A 25,196-nucleotide genomic window follows, 5' to 3' on the forward strand; every position below is an offset into this window, starting at 1 on the left:
GTTTCAGGGTAAAGATCTGACCCATATTAATACTACAGAGACATATGTGAGGGGTGATGATTGGTGTAAAGAGGAGATTCCTACAGATAACCGCACAGGTGAGTAATAACCAATAAATGCAGTGAATAGTCACATTTTTTTAAACACTGGTATTCTATAACCGATGTGACTTACACAAATGATAGATGTCAGCTGAATACTTGTTTGGTCAACTTCTGACCTCCTATTACACATTAATGTTTGGCGAGGCCGAAACCTCGGGCAGTGTCTTTTCTCTTGGAGAAAAAAAGGATCAGTTAATGAAAGGGAATGAATCATCAAATAGTTTTTTTCAACAATTGAAAAAATGTAAAGTACTAATTTTTTTTTTTTAAATATAATCTAAAAGGATTTGATATTTGGTCACTGACTGGCTGCATCTTTCCCGGCGCCATCATCTGCCTGTAACAGCTGTGTGTGGAGCGGAGAGGAGCAGGACGTCAATAGGTTACCATGACAGCTGGGGGTCTGCTGAAGACCTCCATGCTCATCATGACGGTTCTGCTGTGAAAGGCAGCGTTTAGCTGGCGTTCATAGGAGACCATGATTTTTACTAATATCTCTCTCTCTCTCTATATATGTATATATATATTGTACTGCTGTAGTTCTGCTGTACATACAGTAAAAAGTGAAAAAAATGTTTTTAAAATATTAAAAAAAATAAGTTGTCCCATTAAAAAAATAAACCAATTAAAAAAAAATACACATATTTGTAAATGTCAAAATTGAAAAATTAATCCGATCAGTAAACGGCGTAATGAGAAAAAAAATCAACAGCCAGAATTAAATTTTTTGGCCACCACAATATTACAATAAAATGCAATAAGAGGCGATCAAAATATCATACCTACCCCAAAATAGTACCAATCAAATCATCATCTCAGGGTGCAAAAAATAAGTCCTCACACAGCTCCAGATCCCAAAAATTTAAAATGTTACAGGTCTCGGAAATGGCAGCGCAAGAAATGTATTATTATTTTTTTTTTTTTACAAATGTCAGTTTTACTTCATAGTTGGTATACATGGTGAATACAAATACAATTGTGGAATTGCACTTATTTTTGCAATTTCAACGCATGTTGAATTTTTTCCCGGTGTCATTCAAAACTATAATTCACTTCATTTTTGTAAACTGTGGGGATATAATTCTGTGTAAGAAGACTGTGTGTTGACATACTACTGAGCAAGGGAACTGCGTGGGGACATAATACTGTGCCACCAGGGGGCGTGTGAAGGACATCACACTGTGAAGGGAGTCTTTGTGGTGACTTCATACAGTTTATGGGGGCTGTGTGGGGACATTAAACTATGTAGGTGGGCTGTTTGGAGACATCATACTGTGTAAAAGGGCTGCGTGGTGACATTATGCCGAGTGACGGCATCATACTGCATGGGGGGCTGTTTGGAGACATCACACTGTGCAGAGAGGCTTTGTGGGGACATTATAATGTGTAGGTGGGCTGTGTGGGCACATTATACTGTGTAGGTGGGCTGTTTAGGGACATTATACTGTGTAGGTGGGGTGTGTGGGGACATTATACTATGGACATAGGCTGTGTGGGGACATTATACTGTGTAGTCGACTGTGTAGGGACATTATACTGTGTAGGTGCACTGTGTGGGGACATTATACTATGAACATGGGCTGTATTGAGACATACTTTGTTCGGGGACTGTGTGGAGACATTATACTATATAGGTGGGCTGTATGGGGACATCGTACTGTGTTAGGGGGCTATTTCGTGACATCATACAACAGGGGGGCTCTGTAGTGACATACTGTGCGAGGGAACATCATAATGTGTGAGGGGTATCATATTGTGTTGAAAGTTATTGACAAATGCACAAAGGCTAAATAACAGAATCAGTATAAATTTATTGTTTTATATAAACTTTATAAAAAGCTAAAATTATATGGTTTTGTTTAGCTACTACAGTTAAGAATACAAGTTACAATACGCCCTATCGTCACATGTATTAACAGTAGCAGCGAGTCAGTAGACTTAATTCTGCTTAATACTAAGTGAAAAAAATTAACATAAAACAATAATAATGAACAGAATTAAGTGTGACTGAGTGGTTCAGCCCTTCACAACAGTCAGTCTGTCATGTGAAAATTAATTGCCCACACCCTCTGTCAGAAACATCCCACCGTTGCCATCTAATTGTCATGAACCTCACTCGCTCGTGACACAAGTTCTTTGGAAGCTATTGTAAAGGGGAACTCCGCTTCCCACTCACTCATACATCGCCTATCGCAGTAGGCTGACAATGAGCTAAGCACAGCTCACAGACTGTGCCAGTCACTGTGCCTACAGTGAGCTTGTGAACTCAAGGGCCAAAATTTTCCGCCACTGGGTGAGGCCGAAAAACCTCTTTGACCCTCCGACCACACCCACCCAACAAAGCCAAAGCATTTTCAATTCCTTTCTGTAAACCAATTAACAAAATATCATTGCCAATCGTGTTCAAATGGACGCCGTCAACCAGCAAAAGATCTTTATTGTCGCCTTCTAGCATGCAATGACGAATCGCCACACCTCCTGTTAAACGCACAAAATGGGACACTCATATTAAGCAGTCTCCGAGCCCTCTCTAGGGCCGCTAAATCCCCAGCTCCTCTCCACACCTGCCGAGGAACCACCTCCAACCACATTAAAACGCACTTCTGTGTAACAACTTTCTAAACCTAGTGCAATCTGCTTTTATTAAACCAATGAGTTCTGCTAATTTAATGTTGCCCAAATCGTTGCCACCCGCATGTAGAACCAAGACGTCCGGATTCATGTATACCTTACTTATTGCTTCAGTCCGACTCAACATTTGAAATCACCGCAAACCTCTATGACCTTCCCAATGAAAGATGACGTCTGTTTTGACCTAAATTCTGTACTGCAGGACGCACCCTCGCCCGCCTCTCTGTCCTACATATATATATATATATATAATATATAATGTGTGTGTTCGATGATCCAGATATGGAGAGTTGTTTGGTTTTATCGTTTCAGACACAACAACACATAACGTATTTTGAAACATAACCAACCACTTTACAACAAATCTGGTCTTACATATGTGTGAAAACATGAAGATTTCCACCTACCCAGCTTCTTTATATCCTCGTCACCCATACCTAAAACACTAGCTTCCGTAGCCGCCCCTATCCAGAAAGTACGTCCTAAACTGCATCGCGTCCACACCCACATACCACAAGCATGCCTTGAAAATAGCTTTAAACTAATATAATGTCAATGAAGAACCAGATTCATTAACCAAGAACTGCTTGCACTCAGTGCGCCTGGATATGTATGCGCCAACGGCTTGTACCGGGCAAAATACTCCATCTAAAACCTTAATTGTGAGCCAAGACCCCTTCCCTTCTTCATCTGTCCTTGACCTTCGGACACAGACTTTTAGACTCCCTTGCTGTATAATAACATAACCCGACGCCAATCCACCGAAACTCCTTGCATTCGGGGCTACCAATTCACCCACTCGTAATGCCATGAAAATAGCCAAAGAAAAGGCTGCTGAAAAAAGACACACGACTCGAACGAACTATGGCTAACAGCCAATACGCTATTGATGATCCATTTTAACAAACAAAACGACACCGGACGCCTCATATCCCGCGACTTCTTCTCCTTCCAAAATCTCAATAAACTCCTTCGTCACCTCTCTTAAACCCCCAAATTTTAACATAAAAGCTACTCCCGTCAATCTTTTTTGCATGCTAGCGCCGGACAAACCGCTTATTCTCCAAACATTCAACATTGATGACGTAACTTCTAGATGAACCTGGTCGCTTGCAGGAAAGCTGACCCCAGCCGAGGTCAACCAATCGTCCCATGCTGCTATATGACTCTGCCACGTCAATCTAGTTACTGAAGACTCAACTAAGTGCGGTGGCTCGACTCTACGACGGTCCACAAGTGGCCGGGGCAGCTCAGACCTGTTTTTGTCTGCCCTTGGATGTAGCTCCCTAAAACGATCCATCTGCGAACAAGACAAAGCATCTGCCACTTTATTGTCTACACCCAAAACGTGATGAGCTCTAAACCATATACAGGTGCTTCTCACAAAATTAGAATATCATCAGAAAGTTAATTTATTTCAGTACTTCAATTCAAAAAGTGAAACTCATATTATAAAGAGTCATTACAAGCAGACAAACAGAGTGATCTATTTCAAGTGTTTATTTCTGTTAATGTTGATGATTATGGCTTACAGCCAATGAAAACACACAAGTCATTATCTCAGTAAATTAGAACACTTTATAACCATAGCTTGAAAAATGATTTTAAAATCCGAAATGTTGGCCTACTGAAATGTATGTTCAGTAAATGCACTCAATACTTGGTCAGGGCTCCGTTTGCATCAATGTGCCGTGGCATGGAGGCGATCAGTCTGCGGCACTGCTGAGGTGTTATGGAAGCCCAGGTTGCTTTGATAGCAGCCTTCAGCTCGTCTGCATTGTTGGGTCTGGTGTCTCATCTTCCTCTTGACAATAACCCATAGATTCTCTATGGGTTAAGGTCAGGCGAGTTTGCTGGCCAATCAAGCACATTGAAACTGTTGTTTTTACACCCGCTATTAGTACTTTTGCCAGTGCGCACAGATGCCAAGTCCTGTTGGAAAATGAAATTTCCATCTCCAAAAAGCTTTTCGGCATAGGGAAGCATAAAGTGCTCTAAAATTTCCTGGTATATGGCTTCGCTGACAAGGGTTTTGATAAAACACAGTGGACCTACACCAGCAGATGACATGGCTCCCGAAGCCATCATTGATTGTGAAAACTTCACACTAGACCTCAAGCAGCTTAGATTGTGTGCCTCTCTACTCTTCCTCCAGACTCTGGGACCTTGATTTCCAAATGAAATGCAAAATTTACTTTAATTTGAAAACAACACATTGTACTCCTGAGCAACAGTCCAGGTCTTTTTTTCCTTGGCCCAGGTATGACACTTCTGGCGTTGTCTGTTTGTCATGAGTGGCTTGACACAATACGACACTTGTAGCCCATGTCCTGGATAGGTCTATGTGTGGAGGCTCATGAAACAATTACTCCAGCAGCAGTCCACTCCTTGTGAATCTCCCCTAAATTTTTGAATGGCCTTTTCTTAACAATCCTTTCAAGGCTGCGGTTATCACAGTTGTTTGTGTACCTTTTTTTACCACACTTTTTCCTTCCACTCAACTCTCCATTAATATGCTTTGATACAGCACTCTGAACAGCCAGCTTCTTTAGCAATGACCTTTTGTGGTTTACCCTCCTTGTGGAGTGTGTCAATTACTGCCTTCTGGACATCTGTCAAGTCAGCAGTCTTCCCCATGATTGTGGAGCCTACTGAAACAGACTAAGGGACCTTTTTAAATGCTTAGGAAGCCTTTGCAAATGTTTTTTGTTAATTATTCTAATTTACTGACATAATGACTTTTGTGTTTTCATTAGCTGTAAGCAATAATCATCAACATTAACAGAAATAAACACTTGAAATAAATCACTCTGTTTGTAATGACTCTATATAATGTATGAGTTTCATTTTTTGCATTGAAGAACTGAAATGAATTAACTTTTTGATGATATTCTAATTTTGTGAGAAGCACCTGTATTCAGATGGAGGCACCGAAGCACTAAATGTCTAAGTAAAGCCGACACTGGTAGCGAAGAGGATGATAAAGAATTAACTGTGTTGACATCAATAAATTATTCGACCAAAAGCGAATTCGTCTGTTCACCAAGATGTTACCCCAAATCTCAATTGCCACAATAATGGGAAACAACTCTAACAAAGTCAAGTTATTAGTAAAAGATAAGTCATGCCACGCAAGTGGCCAGTCCGACCTACACCACTGCAAACCAAAAACAGCACCAAAAGTGCAACAAACAGGCGCATCTATAACTAATTGCAACTCGACATTCGAAACTTCTGCTTCTTGACATATCCACTTTCCGTCAAATGATGTCAAAAAATGTTGCCATACTAACAGATCCTCCCTGATTGCGCTGGAAATTCTCACAAAATGATCGGGCCTCTCAACACCTCGTGTTGCCAGTGACAGACGTCTGGAAAAAACACCCTCTACAAGAATCATACTACTAGCACAAACCAGCAGTCACAAAATGGACTGCACTTGTTTCAACTTGACTTTTCTTGCCCTACAAACTGATCAATGAGAGATGATATCTTCGTAAATTTTTCCTCTGGCAAACGAAAAACCATTGATTCTGTATCTAATTCGATTCCTAAAAAGGAAAGCTTTGTAACTGGACCCTCTGTCTTATCTTCAGCAATCGGTACCATCAAACAACGGAAAACGAGCAACATATAAGCACATGTATTGTCGCCTTCCGGCCCTATGAAGAGGAAAACGTCCAGATAATGTATGACCGATGGGATACCCGACTTGAGACATACCATCCATTCCAGAAAGGACGAAAAAACTTCAAAATCGTAGCAAGAAATCGAGCATCCCATGGACAGACTCATAAAAAAAATAACGATCATCCAAAGTACAAATCAAAAGATGGTAACATGGGTTGGCAACAAGCGAAAGGCCGATTCTATGTCTGACTTGGCTAACAAAGCCCTTTTTCCGTAACGCCGTACCCACTGTACTGCAACATCGAAAGAAGTATACGATACCGCTGCATCCTCCTTTGATATCACATCATTAACTGATTCTCCCGGCGGATACGACAAATGCTGTATGAGGCGGAACTTTCCTGCTTCTTTTTTGGGCACCATACCTAAGGAGACAGTCTCAGGTTAGGATAGAGAGGCAAAGAAATGGGGCCTGCCATGCCCCATTTCTTTGCCTCTCTATCCTAACCTGAGACTGTCTCCTCCAACTTCTTTCAATAACTTTTCTCTTGTTATGTCTGGGTTTTCCAAAACTGATTTCAAGTTTTTAGAAAACATCCCGCTATCTGAAAGTTGAAAAGGGATCCAGAAACCGACTGAAAAACCTTCACAGAGAAGGTTTGCCTCCTCTTTCCAGGGCTACTGTTCTAGCCAATGCCGCATCACGGTGATGCGCACTGGCGTTTTGTACTGATAACTGCAGCTTTTTCAGGCTGTCTGACTCTCCTAAGGCAGCGTAGTGCCCAATGGGCTCCTCCTTATATGGTGCACTCGTGTCTGAATTTGCATGTAGCAAAGAGCCTACAGTGCCCCTTGTTGAAAAGCCAGCAGACTCCTGTAGGGCGCTGAGCCACTGACTATGCTCCCACAGCAACTCCTCCATGAAAGGACGGGCGTGACTGCGGACGCTGCGCCAACATCAGCTGTATCCACAAGTTGACTGCCTTTGATTCCCAACCTATAGCAGGGGACAAAACCAGCCGACGCCTAAACTCTTGATCATAGCGTCATCAAGCCTCGCCACAGCTTATAGGTGTTGAATCGTATTTAAATGCATGAAAAGCTCAGCTCCTTTCTCAGGAAAGTGCTGAGCAAGAATATATACCATGGTGGAAAAACCTTGCATCCAGTTCACTGAATAACTGAATTTGGGTGTTCTATATAGAATTCATGGTCTCGACTTCAGAAGTGAAATCAGAATATTTATATCACGTAAGGTTTTTGAGAAATGACGTGAAACGTCCTATTTATTGCTAATATGTTAAAGCAAATACTTGAAAATTTTTCTCTCACAGCAAATTTTTAATTTTTCCACCTAACTCGTTTGAAAAATGTTATTGCAGTGTAAATATATAATATACAGTGGGTACAGAAAGTATTCAGACCCATTTAAATTTGTCATTGCAGCCATTTGATAAATTCTAAAAAGTTCATCTTTTTTCTCATTAAAGTAAACTCTGCACCCCATCTTGACTGAAAAAAACAGAAATGTAAAAATGTTTGCAAATTTATTAAAAAAGAAAAATGGAAATATCACATGGTCATAAGTATTCAGACCCTTTACTCAAACACTCATATTTAAGTCACATGCTGTCCATATCCTTGTGATCCTCCTTGAAGATGGTTCTACTCCTTCATTGGAGTCCAGCTTTGTTTAATTAAACTGATAGGACTTGATTTGGAAAGGCACACACCTGTCTATATAAGACATCACAGCTTGCAGTGCATGTCAGACTAAATGAGAATCATGAGCTCAAAGGAACTGCCTAAGGAGCTCAGAGACAGAATTGAGGCAAGGCACAGATCTGGCCAAGGTTACAAAAGTATTACTCAAGGTTCCTAAGAGCACAGTGGCCTCCATAATCCTTAAATGGAAGAAGTTTGGGACCACCAGAAGTCTTCCTAGACCTGTCCATCCTGCCAAACTTGAGCAATCGTGGAAGAAGAGCCTTGGTGAGAGCGGTAAAGAAGAATCCTAAGATCACTGTGGCTGAGCTCCAGAGATGCAGTAGAGAGATGGGAGAAAGTTCCACAAAGTCAACTATCACTGCAGCCCTCCACCAGTCAGGCCTTTATGGCAGAGTGGCCCGACGGTAGCCTCTCCTCAGTGCAAGACATATGAAAGCCCGCATAGAGATTGCTCAAAAACACATGAAGGACTCCCAGGCTATGAGAAATAAGATTCTCTGGTCTGATGAGACAAAGATAGAGCTTGAAGGAAACATGAATGCAGCCAAGTGCAGAGATATCCTGGCTGAAAACCTCTTCCAGAGTGCTCTGGACCTCAGACTTGGCCGAAGGTTCACCTTCCAGCAAGACAATTACCCTAAGCACACAGCTAAAATAACAGAGGAGTGGCTTCAGAACAACTCTGTGACCATTCTTGACTGGCCCAGCCAGAGCCCTGACCTAAACCCAATTGAGCATCTCTGGCGAGACCTGAAAATGGCTGTCCACCAACGTTCACCATCCACCCTGACGGAACTGGAGAGGATCTGCAAGGAAGAATGGCAGAGGATCCCCAAATCCAGGTGTGAAAAACTTGTTGCATCATTCACAAGAAGACTCATGGCTGTAATAGCTCAAAAGGGTGCTTCTACTCAATACTGAGCAAAGGGTCTAAATACTTATGACCATGTGATATTTCAGTTGTTTTTTTTAATAAATTTGCAAACATTTCTACATTTCTGTTTTTTTCAGTCAAGATCGGGTGCAGAGTGTACTTTAATGAGAATTTACCAAATAGCTGCAATGAAACAAAGAGTGAAAAATTTAAAGGGGTCTGAATACTTTCCGTACCCACTGTACATATATATAGTACAAATTCAATAAAGAAATCTTGTCCGGACATGTAACAGACATTCCCAGACCTGTCTATAATCGTGGCATGTTGCCATAGATACAACATCAGCTGTAGCCAGTCAAATTTCAAGTTTGTGAACATTACCGTTTCCGCGATCAATCCTCATTGCAATTGCTTGATATGTATCTCTAGTATTTTGTAATAAATCGACTCTGAAATGTCTCGTCTGTGTCGTAATAGACGTGACACTTTCCATTACATTTGCGGTGAGTGCACTCTGAAAATTCAGAGAAGAAACATAAGTCCATTCATCAAGAAAGCATAGGAACTACAGTACAGACCAAAAGTTTGGACACACCTTCTCATTTAAAGATTTTTCTGTATTTTCATGACTATGAAAATTGTACATTCACACTGAAGGCATCAAAACTATGAATTAACACATGTGGAATTATATACTTTACAAAAAAGTGTGAAACAACTGAAAATATGTCTTATATTCTAGGTTCTTCAAAGTAGCCACCTTTTTCTTTGATGACTGCTTTGCACACTCTTGGCATTCTCTTGATGAGCTTCAAGAGGTAGTCACCGGAAATGGTCTTCCAACAATCTTGAAGGAGTTCCCAGAGATGCTTAGCACTTGTTGGTCCTTTTGCCTTCACTCTGCGGTCCAGCTCACCCCAAACCATCTCGATTGGGTTCAGGTCTGGTGACTGTGGAGGCCAGGTCATCTGCCATAGCACCCCATCACTCTTCATCTTGGTCAAATAGCCCTTACACAGCCTGGAGGTGTGTTTGGGGTCATTGTCCTGTTGAAAAATAAATGATGGTCCAACTAAACGCAAACCGGATGGAATAGCATGCCGCTGCAAGATGCTGTGGTAGCCATGCTTGTTCAGTATGCCTTCAATTTTGAATAAATCCCCAACAGTGTCACCAGCAAAGCACCCCCACACCATCACACCTCCTCCTCCATGCTTCACGGTCGGAACCAGGCATGTAGAGTCCATCCGTTCTCCTTTTCTGCGTCACACAAAGACACGGTGGTTGGAACCAAAGATCTCAAATTTGGACTCATCAGACCAAAGCACAGATTTCCACTGGTCTAATGTCCTTTCCTTGTGTTCTTTAGCCCAAACAAGTCTCTTCTGCTTGTTGCCTGTCCTTAGCAGTGGTTTCCTAGCAGCTATTTTACCATGAAGGCCTGCTGCACAAAGTTTCCTCTTAACAGTTGTTGAAGAGATGTGTCTGCTGCTAGAACTCTGTGTGGCTTTGACCTGGTCTCTAATCGGAGCTGCTATTAACCGGCGATTTCTGAGGCTGGTGACTCGGATAAACTTATCCTCAGAAGCAGAGGTGATTCTTGGTCTTCCTTTCCTGGGGCGGTCCTCATGCGAGCCAGTTTCTTTGTAGCGCTTGCTGGTTTTTGCAACTGCACTTGGGGACACTTTCAAAGTTTGCCCAATTTTTCGGACTGACTGACCTTCATTTCTTAAAGTAATGATGGCCACTCGTTTTTCTTTACTTAGAATTTGTATTATGGCAAGAAAAAAAGCAGCTAACAGTCTATTCAGTAGGACTATCAGCTTTGTATCCACCTGACTTCTGCACAACACAACTGATGGTCCCAATCCCATTTATTGTTAGAACCCTCCTGTTTGTTTTTGTTTCTATCTTGTGTTTTGCGGTCACGTGACCATCTTCCTATATATTCCAGCTCCGCCCTTCTGGCCTTGGTGGACTTCAGTGTTGTTTAGACTGTCTTTCTAGCCAGGTGCTTTTGTGCCTAGCTATCTCTATTTTGCTTGGTCCTCTGGACCTCTAGTCCTTTTGTCAGTTTATCTTTTGCTCTGCAACAACTTCTGTTAGGAGGTGTCCCATTTTTTGTCCCAGTCCTTAGTTCTTTTAGAGACCTCTTCCTTTCTCTATAGGTCTCCGTTCAGACTAGCCGAGGACGAAGGCGGGTCTGTTCTCAAGGAACAGGTCGCCCGCTACAACGTAGGGACTCAGCTTAGTCTTACTGTAGGGACAGCTCTCCCCTTCTTTCCCTAGTTTATGTTGCAGATCATAACATTTATAAGGCAAGAAATCCCACTTATTAAACCTGACAGGGCACACCTGTGAAGTGAAAACCATTTCCGGTGACTACCTCTTGAAGCTCATCAAGAGAATGCCAAGAGTGTGCTAAGCAGTTAAAGAATAAGGTGGCTACTTTGAAGAACCTAGAATATAAGACATATTTTCAATTGTTTCACACTTTTTTGTTAAGTATATAATTTCACATGTGTTAATTCATAGTTTTGATGCCTTCAGTGTGAATGTACAATTTTCATAGTCCTGAAAATACAGAAAAATCTTTAAATGAGAAGGTGTGTCCAAACTTTTTGTCTGTACTGTATATTTTGGTTGTGCAATTGGGGACCAAGTCCTGGGCACCTCATATATGTTGAACTTCTTGCTCTGCCAATCTAAGACTCTAGATAACAGGATCGCGATCTTCAATGCTGTTTGCTGGCCCAATGATATGGGGGGAGCAAAGGGATCACGTTAGTGATTGTTACTTCTGTATTCCAAATGTGTCTGGGTTTTCAGCAAAGACTAAGAAATTCATAGACTATCGTAACATTCCATCAGCCATGTGACCAGTACCTCATGATGATAGTCTCTCAGTTCCAAAGCCACCCGAAGTATGGACGCTCGAAGAAGATGACAACGAAGCAACAATAAAGGTGTCGGCAGAAAAGGAGACATCTGCTGATCCCGACTTCGAACCATCAACATCCAGTGAGCCACATCTTCTATGTCAAGCTGATCTGAATGACCTGGTGAAGGATTTGAACTTATCAATGAGCCAGGCAGAATTACTGGGATCAAGGATGCAAGGATGGAATTTGTTGTCACCAGGGATGAAAATTTCTGTATTTCGTAGTTGTGAAGAAGATCTTACAAAATTCTTCAGTCAGGTTGATGATTTAGCTTTTTGCCATGACATCACAGGTTTGTTTAGTGTGCTCGGATTTGAACATGAACCAACAGAATGATGACTGTTTATTGACTCTTCCATCGGACGTCTATACCAGGGCAAGTGGAGTTCTTCGATGCTGTCTGACTAATGTTGGCATCTGATTCGTGATTCGCCAATGGCTGATTATTTTATCTTTATATTTACTGCTGATAAGGTTTACAGCTCAATATGCTGTCTTTATCATTATGACTTTAATTAAAGGGGTATTCTCATCTCCAAGATCCTATCACAATATGTAGTTGGTGTAATAATAATAATATTAGCAAATACCTCCAATTAGAAATGTAGTATGGTATTTTTGATTCGCTGTCTCTTTCCTCATGTCAACGCATTGCAGGACCTTAGGTATCCATGGTTACATCCAATGATAAAATGACAGTTAGTTAGCTAGCTGCTAGTGGTTTTAACCATGGATACCTAAAGTACTGTATTGCCTGCACATGAGGTAATAGCGAATCAAAAATACTATACTACATTTCTAATTGGAGGTATTTGCTAATATTATTATTATTACACCTACTACTTAATGGGATAGGATCTTGGAGATGAGACTACCCCTTTAAGTCATACTGTTATATATATAATATGTATGTCGATTGAGGGGTAGTGATGTGCACAATTTTTAATTTGCTTTACTTTAAAAACCCTATGTGATAGATATTGTTGGCTTACATATTCTTGTTCAACATTGTGAAAGCTATATGAATCACCCAAAACTATCAGAGACAAAAAAATTATAAACATTTATGGTTCAGTGATTACCAAAAGTCTTTGCCACCCTGGCCTTCCTGTCTGAATCCCGCTCAAAAAATCTCTCCTTATCCACTGTAACGTGGTCCACGGGAACGAGGGACCAAACCTCCACGAATTTATGTTTTAATATTTTGTCCCTTACCTCGACGGATACGTACGTCCTTAAGGGGGCTACCCCGCAAAACATCATATTCTTGAATGCAAAATTCGCGCTAACATCTGGCTGCCCAGGTGGAGCCAATTGCTCTCCTGTTGGAACCGTACTGGACTGCCAGCCATCCCTTTGCTCCAATTGTGTTAAAAACTTTTTAACATATCAACAAAATTGTCATGCCCCATTGCAGGTAGACTCGCCCTCAGCGAGCATGTCTGACAGTCCAGCTACTGTTAGAACCTTGCTGTTAGGTTTTTTTTCCTTTGCTGGTCACATGACCTTGTTGGCCTATTTAGTCCTGCTCCGCCCTTCTGGCTTTGCTGGACTTCATTGTATATCTACTTTCTAGCTAGCCTGTGCTCTGTATCTAACTCTGTTAGTTTGCTTGGTCTACGGACCTCTATGTTCTATCTATTTTGTTTGTTCGTCTGTCTGCTACTATTTCTGTTAGGAGGTGTCCCATATTCCTCCCAGTCCTTAGTACTTGTAGGGATTCCCTCCCCACATCTATAGGTCTTCGTACAGACTAGATTAGGACTTTAGCAGGTCTGATCGCAGGATCAGGTTCCCTGTTACATCGTAGGGATTCAGCTGAGTCTCATAGTAGGGACAGATCTCCTCTCTTTCCTTAGCTTTGGTAGCAGAACATAACAGTAAGTCCAGCCAGCAAATTCTCTAAGGAAAGATTTTTCTGTTCCATCATGGTGTCGGTTCAGGATTTGGCTCATCGCCTGCAGGGACTCTCTCTGGAGGTGGCCGAGCTCCGTCAGCACGTGAGTAACTGTCCTGGAGCACATTTCTTGGAGCCTAAGGTATGTTTGCCGGATTTGTTTTTTGGTGAACACCGAGAATTTTTTTCATTTAAAAATGCTTGCTTATTGTATTTTCGTTTGAGACCTAAGTCCTCTGGGGATGAATCCCAGCGCGTAGGGTTCATAATGTCACTTTTGCGCAAAGAGCCTCAGGAGTGGGCCTTTTCTTTGCAACCTAGTGATTCATGCTTCAGATCGGTGGATAGTTTTTTTTCTGCTTTGGGACTATTATATGATGATCCTGACCGTGTCGCATCAGCTGAGACTGAGTTGAGACGTCTAAAACAAGGATCGGGTAATGTGGAAAAATATTGTACACATTTTCGTCGTTGGTCCACTCAAACAGGGTGGAACGATTCTGCTCTGAAAAGTCTATTTCTTGCTGGGCTCAGTGAAAGGGTTAAAGACCTGCTAATTGCTTATCCTACACCTGAAGATTTGCAACAGGCTATGCAATTAGCTATACGGGTGGATAGAAGACTGCGTGCTAGGGTTAATGAGAGCAAATCCTCTGCTATGTCAGTTTCTGGTTATGATAATGTGTGTACTAACAGTGGTGAACCGATGGAGATTGGATCGGTGGCACCTCGCTCTCAAGAAAAAGACCGTCGTTTTTCGCAAGGCTTGTGTTTCTACTGCGGAAAATCTGGTCATTTGATTAAAGGCTGTGAGCTTCGTATGAAGAAAGAAAAAAAAAATGGTCAGTCACGCCCGTATTGCCTGTTTAAATTCCAAGGGTATATTTTTAGCTGCTTCCACGATTGCTCAGGAAAAATTAATGGAATTTCGGGTGTTTGTTGATTGCGGGTCTACACTGAATGTAATTGATGGGGGATTCGTGGAAAAACTCAATTTAAAACCTGAACCTTTGTCATCCCCCATTGCTGTGGTTTCTGTGGATGGCTCCCCTTTGAAGAATATTACTCTCAAGGTCAGTGAATTTCCTCTCACTATTAATGGTGTTCACCATGAGAAATTGGATTTGGTAGTGTTGAATAACTTGCCTTCTCCAGTAATATTGGGTTTGCCCTGGTTAAAATTTCACAATCCTGTACTGGATTGGTCTACCAGTGAAATTAAATCCTGGAGCCATAAATGTTATGACAAGTGTTGTAACGGGCGTATTGCAGCTTTGGATAGGGGAGAATTGCCTGTTCCTATTCAGGATTTTTGGAGAGTTTTTTCTGAGAAGGAATCGCAGGTTTTGCCTCCCCATAGAGACTATGATTGTTCTATTGAATTTGTCCCTGGAGCGACTCTTCCTAAGAGTCGTTTATTTAACCTTACTATTCCTGAGAGGAAGGCTTTGGAGGAATACATACAGACAAGCTTGGCCGCCGGTCACATTAGGCCCTCTAAGTCTCCTGTGGCGTTTTTTGTAAAAAAAAAGGACGGCGGTTTACGTCCTTGTCTGGATTTTCGTGAGATTAACAAAATTACGGTACGCAATCCTTACCCACTGCCATTGATTCCTGATCTGTTTAACCAGTTATTGGGGGCCAAGTGGTTCTCTAAAATTGACCTTAAGGGGGCATACAATCTGTTGCGCATGAAGGAGGGTGATGAATGGAAGACTGCTTTTAACACTCCTGTGGGTCATTTTGAGAATCTGGTTATGCCTTTTGGTCTCACTAATGCTCCTGCATTTTTTCAGAATCTGATTAATGACATCCTTAGACCTTTGATCGGTAAAAATGTGGTTGTGTATTTGGACGACATTTTGATTTATTCGCCAGATCTGGAGTCTCATTGGCGGAGTGTGCGTGAGGTATTACAGTTATTAATGGACAATTCGCTTTTTGCTAAGCTGGAGAAATGTGAGTTCGCTGTACAGAGAATTAGTTTTTTGGGCTACATTATCTCCAGCAAAGGTTTTGAGATGGATCCGGTTAAGGTTCAGGCTGTGCAGGAATGGCCTAGGCCTATTGGTTTGAAATCGATACAGAGGTTTTTGGGTTTCGCCAATTACTATAGAAAGTTCATAAAAAATTTTTCTAGTATTGTCAAACCTCTGACTGATCTCACCAGGAAAGGTGCTGATGCGGTTCAGTGGTCTTCTGAGGCCATTGAAGCTTTTGTGTATCTCAAGGAGAGGTTCACCTCTGCTCCCATCCTTATGCAGCCTGATGTTACTAGGCCGTTTTTGGTTGAGGTTGATGCTTCCTCTGTGGGGGTTGGCGCAGTATTGTCTCAGGATAACGGGGATGGATTACATCCCTGTGCCTTTTTTTCAAAAAAATTTTCGGAGACTGAATTGAATTACGATATTGGTAATCGGGAATTATTGGCTATTAAACTCGCATTTGAACACTGGCGCCACTTCTTGGAAAATGCGGAATTTCCCGTTCAGGTTCTTACGGATCATAAAAATCTGATATATCTTGATGCTGCCAAGCGCCTGAATGCCCGTCAGGCTAGGTGGGCACTGTTTTTCTCGCGGTTTAATTTCTCCGTTACTTACATCCCTGGTACTAAGAATGTAAAGGCGGATGCCTTGTCTCGCAGTTTTTCTCCCATAGTCGGTGCTGAGAAAGAGGAAAACATTTTACAAGAAGGTGTTGTGATAGCTGCTTTAGACTCCGTTTTGGAAGATGAGATTCTTAAAGCTCAGGAGAATGCCCCATCTAACACTCCTCATGGGAGGTTGTTTGTGCCTGAGACCTTTAGGAGAGATTTGTTTGTTGAGTGTCACGAATCTCGGTTGGCAGGTCATCCCGGAATCTCTGAGACCAAGAGACTGGTGGGTTGCAGTTTTTGGTGGCCTGGATGGCAGAAGGAAGTCATTAAGTGGGTGCGCCAATGTACTATATGTGCTAGATCTAAGTCCTCACATACTCCTGCTGCGGGGTTGCTTTGTCCTTTGGAGGTCCACAGTGCTCCTTGGACACATTTGGCTATGGACTTTATAACTGACCTTCCCCCCTCTGAGGGTTTTACTGTCATCTGGGTGGTCGTGGACCGCTTTAGCAAGATGTGTCACTTGGTTCCCTTCGTCAAACTGCCCTGCGCTAAAACTCTCGCTAAGGCCTTTGTCAAGGAAATTGTCAGACTTCATGGCGTTCCTACTGACATTGTTTCTGATAGGGGTCCTCAGTTCGTGGCTCGTTTTTGGCGTGCCTTTTGTGACAGGTTGGGAATTCATTTGTCGTTTTCGTCCGGATATCATCCTGAATCTAATGGCAAGACTGAAAGGAAAAACCAGGATGTTGAGCAGTTCTTGCGTTGTTTTGTGGCAGACAATCAGGAGGGGTGGTCTGAGTTTCTGCCACTTGCCGAATTTGCTCTGAACAATCATACATCTTCTTCTGCTGGTTGTTCGCCTTTTTTTTGTTGTTCTGGGAGACATCCGTCGTTTGGGTCGTTCTCCAAGTTGGGATCTGCCGTGCCTGAGGAGGAGAATTTTTCCGGTGATTTGGAAAGAGTTTGGACGGATGTGCGTGGTAATCTTCAGGAGGCCAACAGAAAATCTAAAGACTACTTTGATAGGAAACGACAGGAGGTTTTGTTCGCTGTTGGTGACATGGTTTGGTTGTCCTCTAGGAATCTGCGGTTGAGGATTCCTTCTAAGAAATTGGGTCCCAAGTTTGTAGGGCCCTTTAAGGTGCTTCAGGTTGTCAACCAATCTGCTGTTAGGTTGGAGGTTCCTACCTCCTGGAGAATTAATCCGGTCTTTCATGTCTCTCTGTTAAAAAAAGCTGTTGTGTCGGATGGTGACGCCTCTGCCTCTGTTCCTCCGGTGGTGGAGGACGGGGAATATGAAATTTCTCGCATCCTTGACTCTAGACGGTATAGAGGTAGTTTGCAGTATCTTGTGGCCTGGAAAGGTTTCGGACCCGAGGATAACTCTTGGGTGAGGTCAGATGATGTTTCCGCGTCCAGACTTATCAGAGCGTTTCACAGGAGATTTCCTGATAAGCCTGGTCCTAGGGGATCCGGAGGATCCTCTTAGAAGGGGGGGTACTGTTAGAACCTTGCTGTTAGGTTTTTTTTCCTTTGCTGGTCACATGACCTTGTTGGCCTATTTAGTCCTGCTCCGCCCTTCTGGCTTTGCTGGACTTCATTGTATATCTACTTTCTAGCTAGCCTGTGCTCTGTATCTAACTCTGTTAGTTTGCTTGGTCTACGGACCTCTATGTTCTATCTATTTTGTTTGTTCGTCTGTCTGCTACTATTTCTGTTAGGAGGTGTCCCATATTCCTCCCAGTCCTTAGTACTTGTAGGGATTCCCTCTCCACATCTATAGGTCTTCGTACAGACTAGATTAGGACTTTAGCAGGTCTGATCGCAGGATCAGGTTCCCTGTTACATCGTAGGGATTCAGCTGAGTCTCATAGTAGGGACAGATCTCCTCTCTTTCCTTAGCTTTGGTAGCAGAACATAACAGCTACTGCCCCGGGCTGAAGTGGTACCGTGGGTCAATCCTTCGTTAGCCCAGTGGGTCCCGGAACTGTTCTTGATCGAGTGTTGTTCTGCGTATTGCGTGGCTCATGTCGGGCGTCTCTACTGTATTTTCTTGCTTGACACCTCCGCCTGCGACCCCTTTGTGGAGACGATTCTCTGTGGACTCAGCAGATGACGCTTCGGAAGATGATGGAGAATAATTCTGTTCTTTTCCTTTGTGCAAGTCTGCAATGCTCTCTTCTATGTTTTCTGTGGCGATGGCGACAGCTCCTTCCACCACTGCTCCTTTCGCTGCCCATGATCAATAACGGAGAGTGAGAGGCCGGCCTTGTACTGGATGGTCTATCCTGTCTCATGGAGCTGCTTCTGCTCCCCGCTCCCTTTGATCCATGTTCTATGGGTAGGGAGGTCTCAAGGGTATTGGGTGGCTTATCGCCGAAGATACCAGGCACAGTTATTCCTAACTGCCCTGTACAATTGTCCCTCCTGCCCGTTTGTGGCTGAGGGGTATAACCACTCCACTGTCTGGGATCTCCTACTATGGTCCTTCCTCCTCTTCTCCTTTTTCTCCTGCCGCCTACCCCATTGCCTTGCCTGTTGCCTGGTGGTGACCTAGTTCTCAGATTGTGCTGCCTACCTGAGATCTGTCCTGGGGCGGAAGGGATTGCAGCTCCTCTCCCAGGAGGCCCAGATCTGCTGGCGCGCGCAACCGTGCCCCCGATTTCAGGCACAACAGGCCCCAATTCTCTAGCGACAGAAGGCCTGTCCCAGCCAGTAGGCCCCGGCTCTGCAATCACTGTGTGAGCCGTGCATGGCGTAACTGCCATGCGCCCTCACACAGGGAGATGCCCTGCTGGAATAGTCACTGCTCCCCAAGTTGGGACTGTGTGTGTGGTGAGCAGTGACCATTCATTCTCCCTAATAGTGCGCACACTGTAGCCGCAGCGCAGCTTCTGCTGCGCTCGGTGGCCAGTATGCCCGCTATTAAAGGCAATGAATATTCACCACTCCCATGGGTGTGGTGAATATTCATGGACTTTAATAATGGGCACACTGACCGCCGAAAGCAGCAGGAGCCGCGCTGCGGCTACAGTGTGCGCTTTATTAGGGAGAATGAATGGTCACTGCTCCCCACACACACAGTCCCAACTTGGGGAGCAGTGACTATTCCAGCAGAGCATCTCCCTGTGTGAGGACGCATGGCAGTTACGCCATGCATGGCTCACACAGTGAGATCCCTGTCGGCAACAGAGCGGGACGCAGCACTGGAGGAGGGAGGAAGTGAGTATAATTGTTTATTTTTTTCTGTGCAGCATTACGGAAGTCAGGGGGGTGCCAAACATACCAGGATGAGGAGGGCCATACATACAAGGATGAAGGGTGTCATACATACCAGGAAGAGGGATGATGTTGGCCATACATACCAGGAAGAGGGATGAGGTTGGCCATACATACCGGGATGGGGGGCCATACATACCGGGATGAGTGGGGGCCATACATACCAGGAAAAGGGGCCATACATACAGGGATGAGGGGGCCATACATACAAGGATGAAGGATGAGGGGGGCCATACATACCGGTATGAAGGGGGCCATACATACAGGGATGAAGAGTGCCATACATACCAGGGAGAGGAATGAAGGAGCCATACATACCAGGATGAGGGATGAGGGGGGCCATGCATACCAGGATGGGGGATTGGGGTGCCATGCATATCAGAATAACAGTAAGGACAGGGCCATATATACCAGGGTGGGGCCTATTAACTGAATTGGAGGACATTGCCCCTATAACAGTGTCAGCAGCAGACCCCCTCCCCCTTAACCCCTTCACACCAGAGCCTGTTTTCACCTTGGTGGTCAGGCCAAATTTTACAATTCTGACTACTGTCACTTTATGAGGTAATAACTCTGGCACACTTCAATGGATCCCACTGATTCTGAGATTGTTTTTTCGTGACATCTTGTACTTCATGATAGTGGTAAAATTTCTTCGATATTACTTGCGTTTATTTGTGAAAAAATCAGAAATTTGGCGAAAATTTTGCAATTTTCAAACTTTGAATTTTCATGCCCTTAAATCAGAGAGATATGTTACACAAAATAGTTAGTAAATAACATTTCCCACATGTCTACTTTACATCAGCACAATTTTGGAACCAACTTTTTTTTTGCTAGTAAGTTATAAGGGTTAAAAATTGACCAGCGATTTTCTCATTTTTGCAACAAAATTTACAAAACCATTTTTTTTTAGGGACCACATCACATTTGAAGTGACTTGGATATTTTCTGTCATATAGACCCCGCAAAAAGTGACACCATTCTAAAAACTGCACCCCTCAAGGTGCTCAAAACCACATTCAAGAAGGCTATTAACCCTTTACGTGCTTCACAGGAACTGAAGCAACGTGGAAGGAAAAAATGAACATTTAACTTTTTTTCACAAAAATTTACCTTAGACCCAATATTTTTTTATTTTCGCATGAGTAACAGGAAAAATGGACCCCAAAATGTGTTGTGCAATTTCTGCTGAGCACGCTGATACCCCATATGTGGTGCAAAGCCACTGTTTGGGCGCACGGCATGGCTTGGAAGGTAAGGAGCGCCATTTGACTTTTTGAATGCCAAATTGGCTGGAATCGATAGAGGATGCCATGTTGCATTTGGAGAGCCCCTGAAGTGCCTAAACAGTGGAAACCCCCAACAAGTGACCCCATTTTGAAAACTACACCCCTCAAGGAACTTATCTAGATGTGTGGTGAGCACCTTGAACCCCCAGGGGCTTCACAGAATTTTAGAATGTTGAGGTGTGACAATAAACACATTTTTACCACGAAACTGCTATTTTAGCCTTAAATTTTTAATTTTCACAAGGGCAACAAGAAAAAATGGACCCCAAAATGTGTTGTGCAATTTCTCCTGAGTACACCGTTACCCGATATGTGGTTGGAAACTGCATTTTAGCCACAGTGCAAATCTCATTTCTGAGCTCTCATTGACTCCGCTACTAAAGCAATCAAAATCCACATCTCCATCTGACATTTTACTGTCGTCACTGTCAGAACATAACAGGGCATACGCCTCCTCTGTGGTATAAGTCTGACTGTCCATTTTATTTGGTTTTATATTTTTTGACGAGACTTGACTGACGGCTAACCCTAACCCTAGGCTAACCCTTACCCTAACTTTAGCCTAACTCTAATTAGCCTAACTCTAACTTTCTTTTTCTGTTTTTTTTTTTTTACTATTTCACATTGGCAAGATCGCTGACTGACACAGCTCTTGTCAGCAGCGCTTGTCACACTGTTTCTCCTCTGATCTCTCAGTGACAGGAGATCTGTGGAGAAACAGTGTATTTATCAGGCAGATAGCCCGGGAAAGTTTGTTGCTACAACAAACTTCCCCAGTGATCACTCTTGATTGGCTGGCATGAGGCTGAAATCATTGAGACCTGAACCAATCAGGTCTCGATGAGGTCAGGGGTCACAGCCAGCGTTCTTCACCGGGATTCTCGCATTGTTCAGGTACGTGGGGGTCACGATCACTGCAGCACCTGCTGTCACTTTCTTTGAAATGCCATGATCGCTATGGATTTCAGCATCTATAGGAACGGGTTAACTTCATGGGGACCTGATCCAGTCAGGTCCCCATGATGTCACATTTCAGAGCTGTCACTCTGCACCGGAACCGTAGCGCTTGCAGGACCCTGGGAGTCCTAAGCGCTGTGGACCTCCAACCGTTTATAAACGTCGGCGCTGCACAGAGTCCAGGCAGCGCCATCGTTTATATATAGTGGGCGGTCGTGAACCAGTTAACAAGGCATAATGACCACATTTTTTGCTTACATTTTTTTTTCTATTTTCCTCCTCTAAAACCTAGGTGCGTCTTATGGTCCGGTGCGTCGTATGGTCCGAAAAATACGGGTATTTACAGCAGGGTGTGCGGGCAGTGATCCAGTGCCCCCATCTTTGATTCTGTATAACTCATAACTCCACTTATGACACATTCTCTAGACCCAAAAATCTCATGGCAGCTCTATTCAGTGGTCCCCTTCTTGAGACTTTAGGGTGCAAATTGGAGGAAATGGTCATAGTTTCACATGACTGCATATAAAATGGTTCTATGTACACAGTTGTTATCGATGATCAGTTCTATATTTGCTATACACCAAATATTATTGTCCTGGATGCCGATACAATTGAAAACAATGATGGGAGATGGTGCAGTCAGCTGTCACACCCTCCCCCTGTCACTTCCCCTCTGCGCCTGAGTTCTGTGGTGTTTTTTTTGCGCAGAGATTGTGATGACGTCAGTACAACGCGCCCTGTGTGCTGAGCAGTGCAGAGGGTCAGAAGACACACTGCAGAGACCAGATTAATGTGGAACAGTGTGTTAAGGGGACGGTTGCTAACAACTTTATTAAATAATGGAAAGCAACCGAACCCGGGGTCCGCAATGCAGCCTGGTGGACTGCGGCCGAACACCTTCCGGGTGAGAAGGTAAAACAACCAACTTAAATAACAACCCCCTCCGTGTTACTGCACACCGGAACAGGAATAGGGATTCGCACTATCTCCGTTAACTGCACGAGAGATGTGCGATAAATAATGTATCTGTAGCCCTGTTACAGCACAGGGACTACACAGCAGGCGCTAGGATGTGTGTGTGATACATGCCGGCGTATAAGTGCTCCCAGCCGGCGTGCTACCGGATTGAGGAGTATCTCTCCACGTGGCTTACAGGCGGTGCTGGAAATACGGCGTCTGCAGACTGCTCGGGGTGTATGGCGACCTCTTTGTCGGAACCAGACTGTCAGACGAAGCTACCTGTCTCCCTCCATCTAAGGCTGCCTATCCCCCGCTAAACCTGCCTGAAAGAAGCTAAAGCACACGTGGAGCCCAATCGACCAAGCGTCCACACAACAACACCATCACTGCTCAATGATCAGAGCGCGCGGCCATGTTTGTGGGCGGGCTATTTAAAGATTAAGCCCTGCCCACCGTCGCACTATTGGTGATGTCACCCGCGACCAATCAGGCGGTGCAGGTCACCGGATCAGCTGACTCCCAAACCACCAATCACGGTCCGCCATGTCACGGGCATGCTCAGTGCCGTGAATCCTGGACTTAGGCTGTAGCAGCCCTGTTTCCCTCCACAACCTACGCTTCATGTTGCTAGGAACAAAGACCCAAGAGACAACTTGTACATCTCGTGCACCAGCTAGGCATTGGGACTGATGACGATGCTGAGCAGCATCAGCCCTGGCTGGACCAGAATGGGAGACAACAGAATCCACTGATGGTTCTGAACCCATTTTGAATCCAGCAAACGCCCGACGCCTAACACAGTGAGAGGTGAGTATTTATCTTTTTATGTTTGGAGGACTATGTGGTGCCCATAATACTGTATGGAGGACTATGTAGTGCTCATAATACTGCATGGAGGACTATGTGGTGCTCATAATACTATATGGAGGAATATGTGGTGCCCATAATATTGTATGCAGGACTATGTGGTGGCCATTTGGAGGGTACTGTTTGTAGGGCTATGTGGTGACCGGTATACTGTTTGGAAAGCTATCTGGGGGCCATTTTATTGTTTGGAGGGTTATGTGGGGGTCATTATACTGTATGTAAGCAATTATACAGTGTGGAGGCTTGGATGGGTGCCATTATACTATTTGGAAGGCTAAAAAAAAAAACTAAAGAGGTGAACTGGAATGTAAGTTGGTGTGCATGTTCACACTGGCCACTAAGCAGACAAAGCCTACGATAACAAAATGAGCAAATATCTTGCAGTAAATAAATAAATAGCAATAGTGCATGAAAATAATATAGGATACTTAGTTAAAATCATTTTGATAAAAAAAAAACATAAAAGCCATCCTACCACGTCAAGGTGACCCTATTTGGGATGGCCCTAACCTCTAATATAAAAAAACTTACCGTATGTCAAGTGACGTAATGTGAGTAAGGGCTGAGAAGGACTGAGACCCAGCTAATGGACACCCAGCCATGGAGGGCAAGTGAAGGCCAATTTACAGTGTGGATAGTTATGTGGGAGCCATCATACTTAGTGAAGGGGTGTGGACGTTATACTGTATGTAGGCCCATTATACCGTATGGAGGGCTGTGTGGTGATCACAGTTGGGGCATCGTACTGGGGTCACCATAATTTGCTGGGAGAGGGGGAGGAGGTACAGTAGGGTCACTGCAGGGGTATCATCCTGTATTTCGGGGGCCACTATAGTTGTCATCTTACTTCATGGCGGCAGTAAAAAGGCTTCAGTACGAGCAAAAAGACTTTTTAAGGGCTGCAATGTTGTCAGACATGCTCTTCTGTGACCCCGCCTAATATTAAGTTGTGTTTTTTTTTTGGGGGGGGGGGGACAATTGGAACTTCTACTATGAGGCTTCATGATTTCTATGTATGCCTTTGCTTCATACATGAAATTACTGTTCGCCCATCCATCTTTCTCTATTCCAAAGTGCATGTAGGGAAAGAATAAGACAGATAGCAGTTGAATCAAAAGTCCCTTTAGGTTTCTTTGCTGGGAACACTGAGTGATCACCGCTACACTGAGATGTGAAACAATGAAGATTCTGGCTTCAGCAAAGAGTTTGAAATCAGATCTAAAACGCATGGTGGTCTAACATCATGTCATACCTAAGTCCTTGTGCTGACATCTACTGTTGGATAGTGATTTGTTTTGTGATTAGCGCTCACACTTCCTAGCTGTTATACAAATGCTTGTTTGGCCAACAGCTACCTCCCTCAACTTCATCACACACATAATTTTGGTTTTGAATCAAGTCTCTACCAGACATCTTTGGTGGTTTATGTT

General features: G+C 43.6%; 1 protein-coding gene across 3 annotated transcripts in view; it reads left to right on the forward strand.

The window, feature by feature from the left end:
- LOC141271918 (uncharacterized) overlaps window positions 1-25,196 on the forward strand; it is a 58,792-nt gene that overhangs the window by 31,717 nt on the left and 1,879 nt on the right. For all 3 annotated transcript variants that reach the window (XM_073682158.1, XM_073682157.1, XM_073682159.1), the window contains exon 6: window positions 8-98. In XM_073682158.1, coding sequence (XP_073538259.1) covers window positions 8-98 — 91 coding nt within the window. The remainder of the gene's footprint in view (window positions 1-7; window positions 99-25,196) is intronic.

This window comes from Phyllobates terribilis, unplaced genomic scaffold (assembly GCF_046119375.1).
Source record: "Phyllobates terribilis strain yellow unplaced genomic scaffold, ASM4611937v1 Scaffold_5__5_contigs__length_657084704, whole genome shotgun sequence".
NCBI lineage: Eukaryota > Metazoa > Chordata > Amphibia > Anura > Dendrobatidae > Phyllobates > Phyllobates terribilis.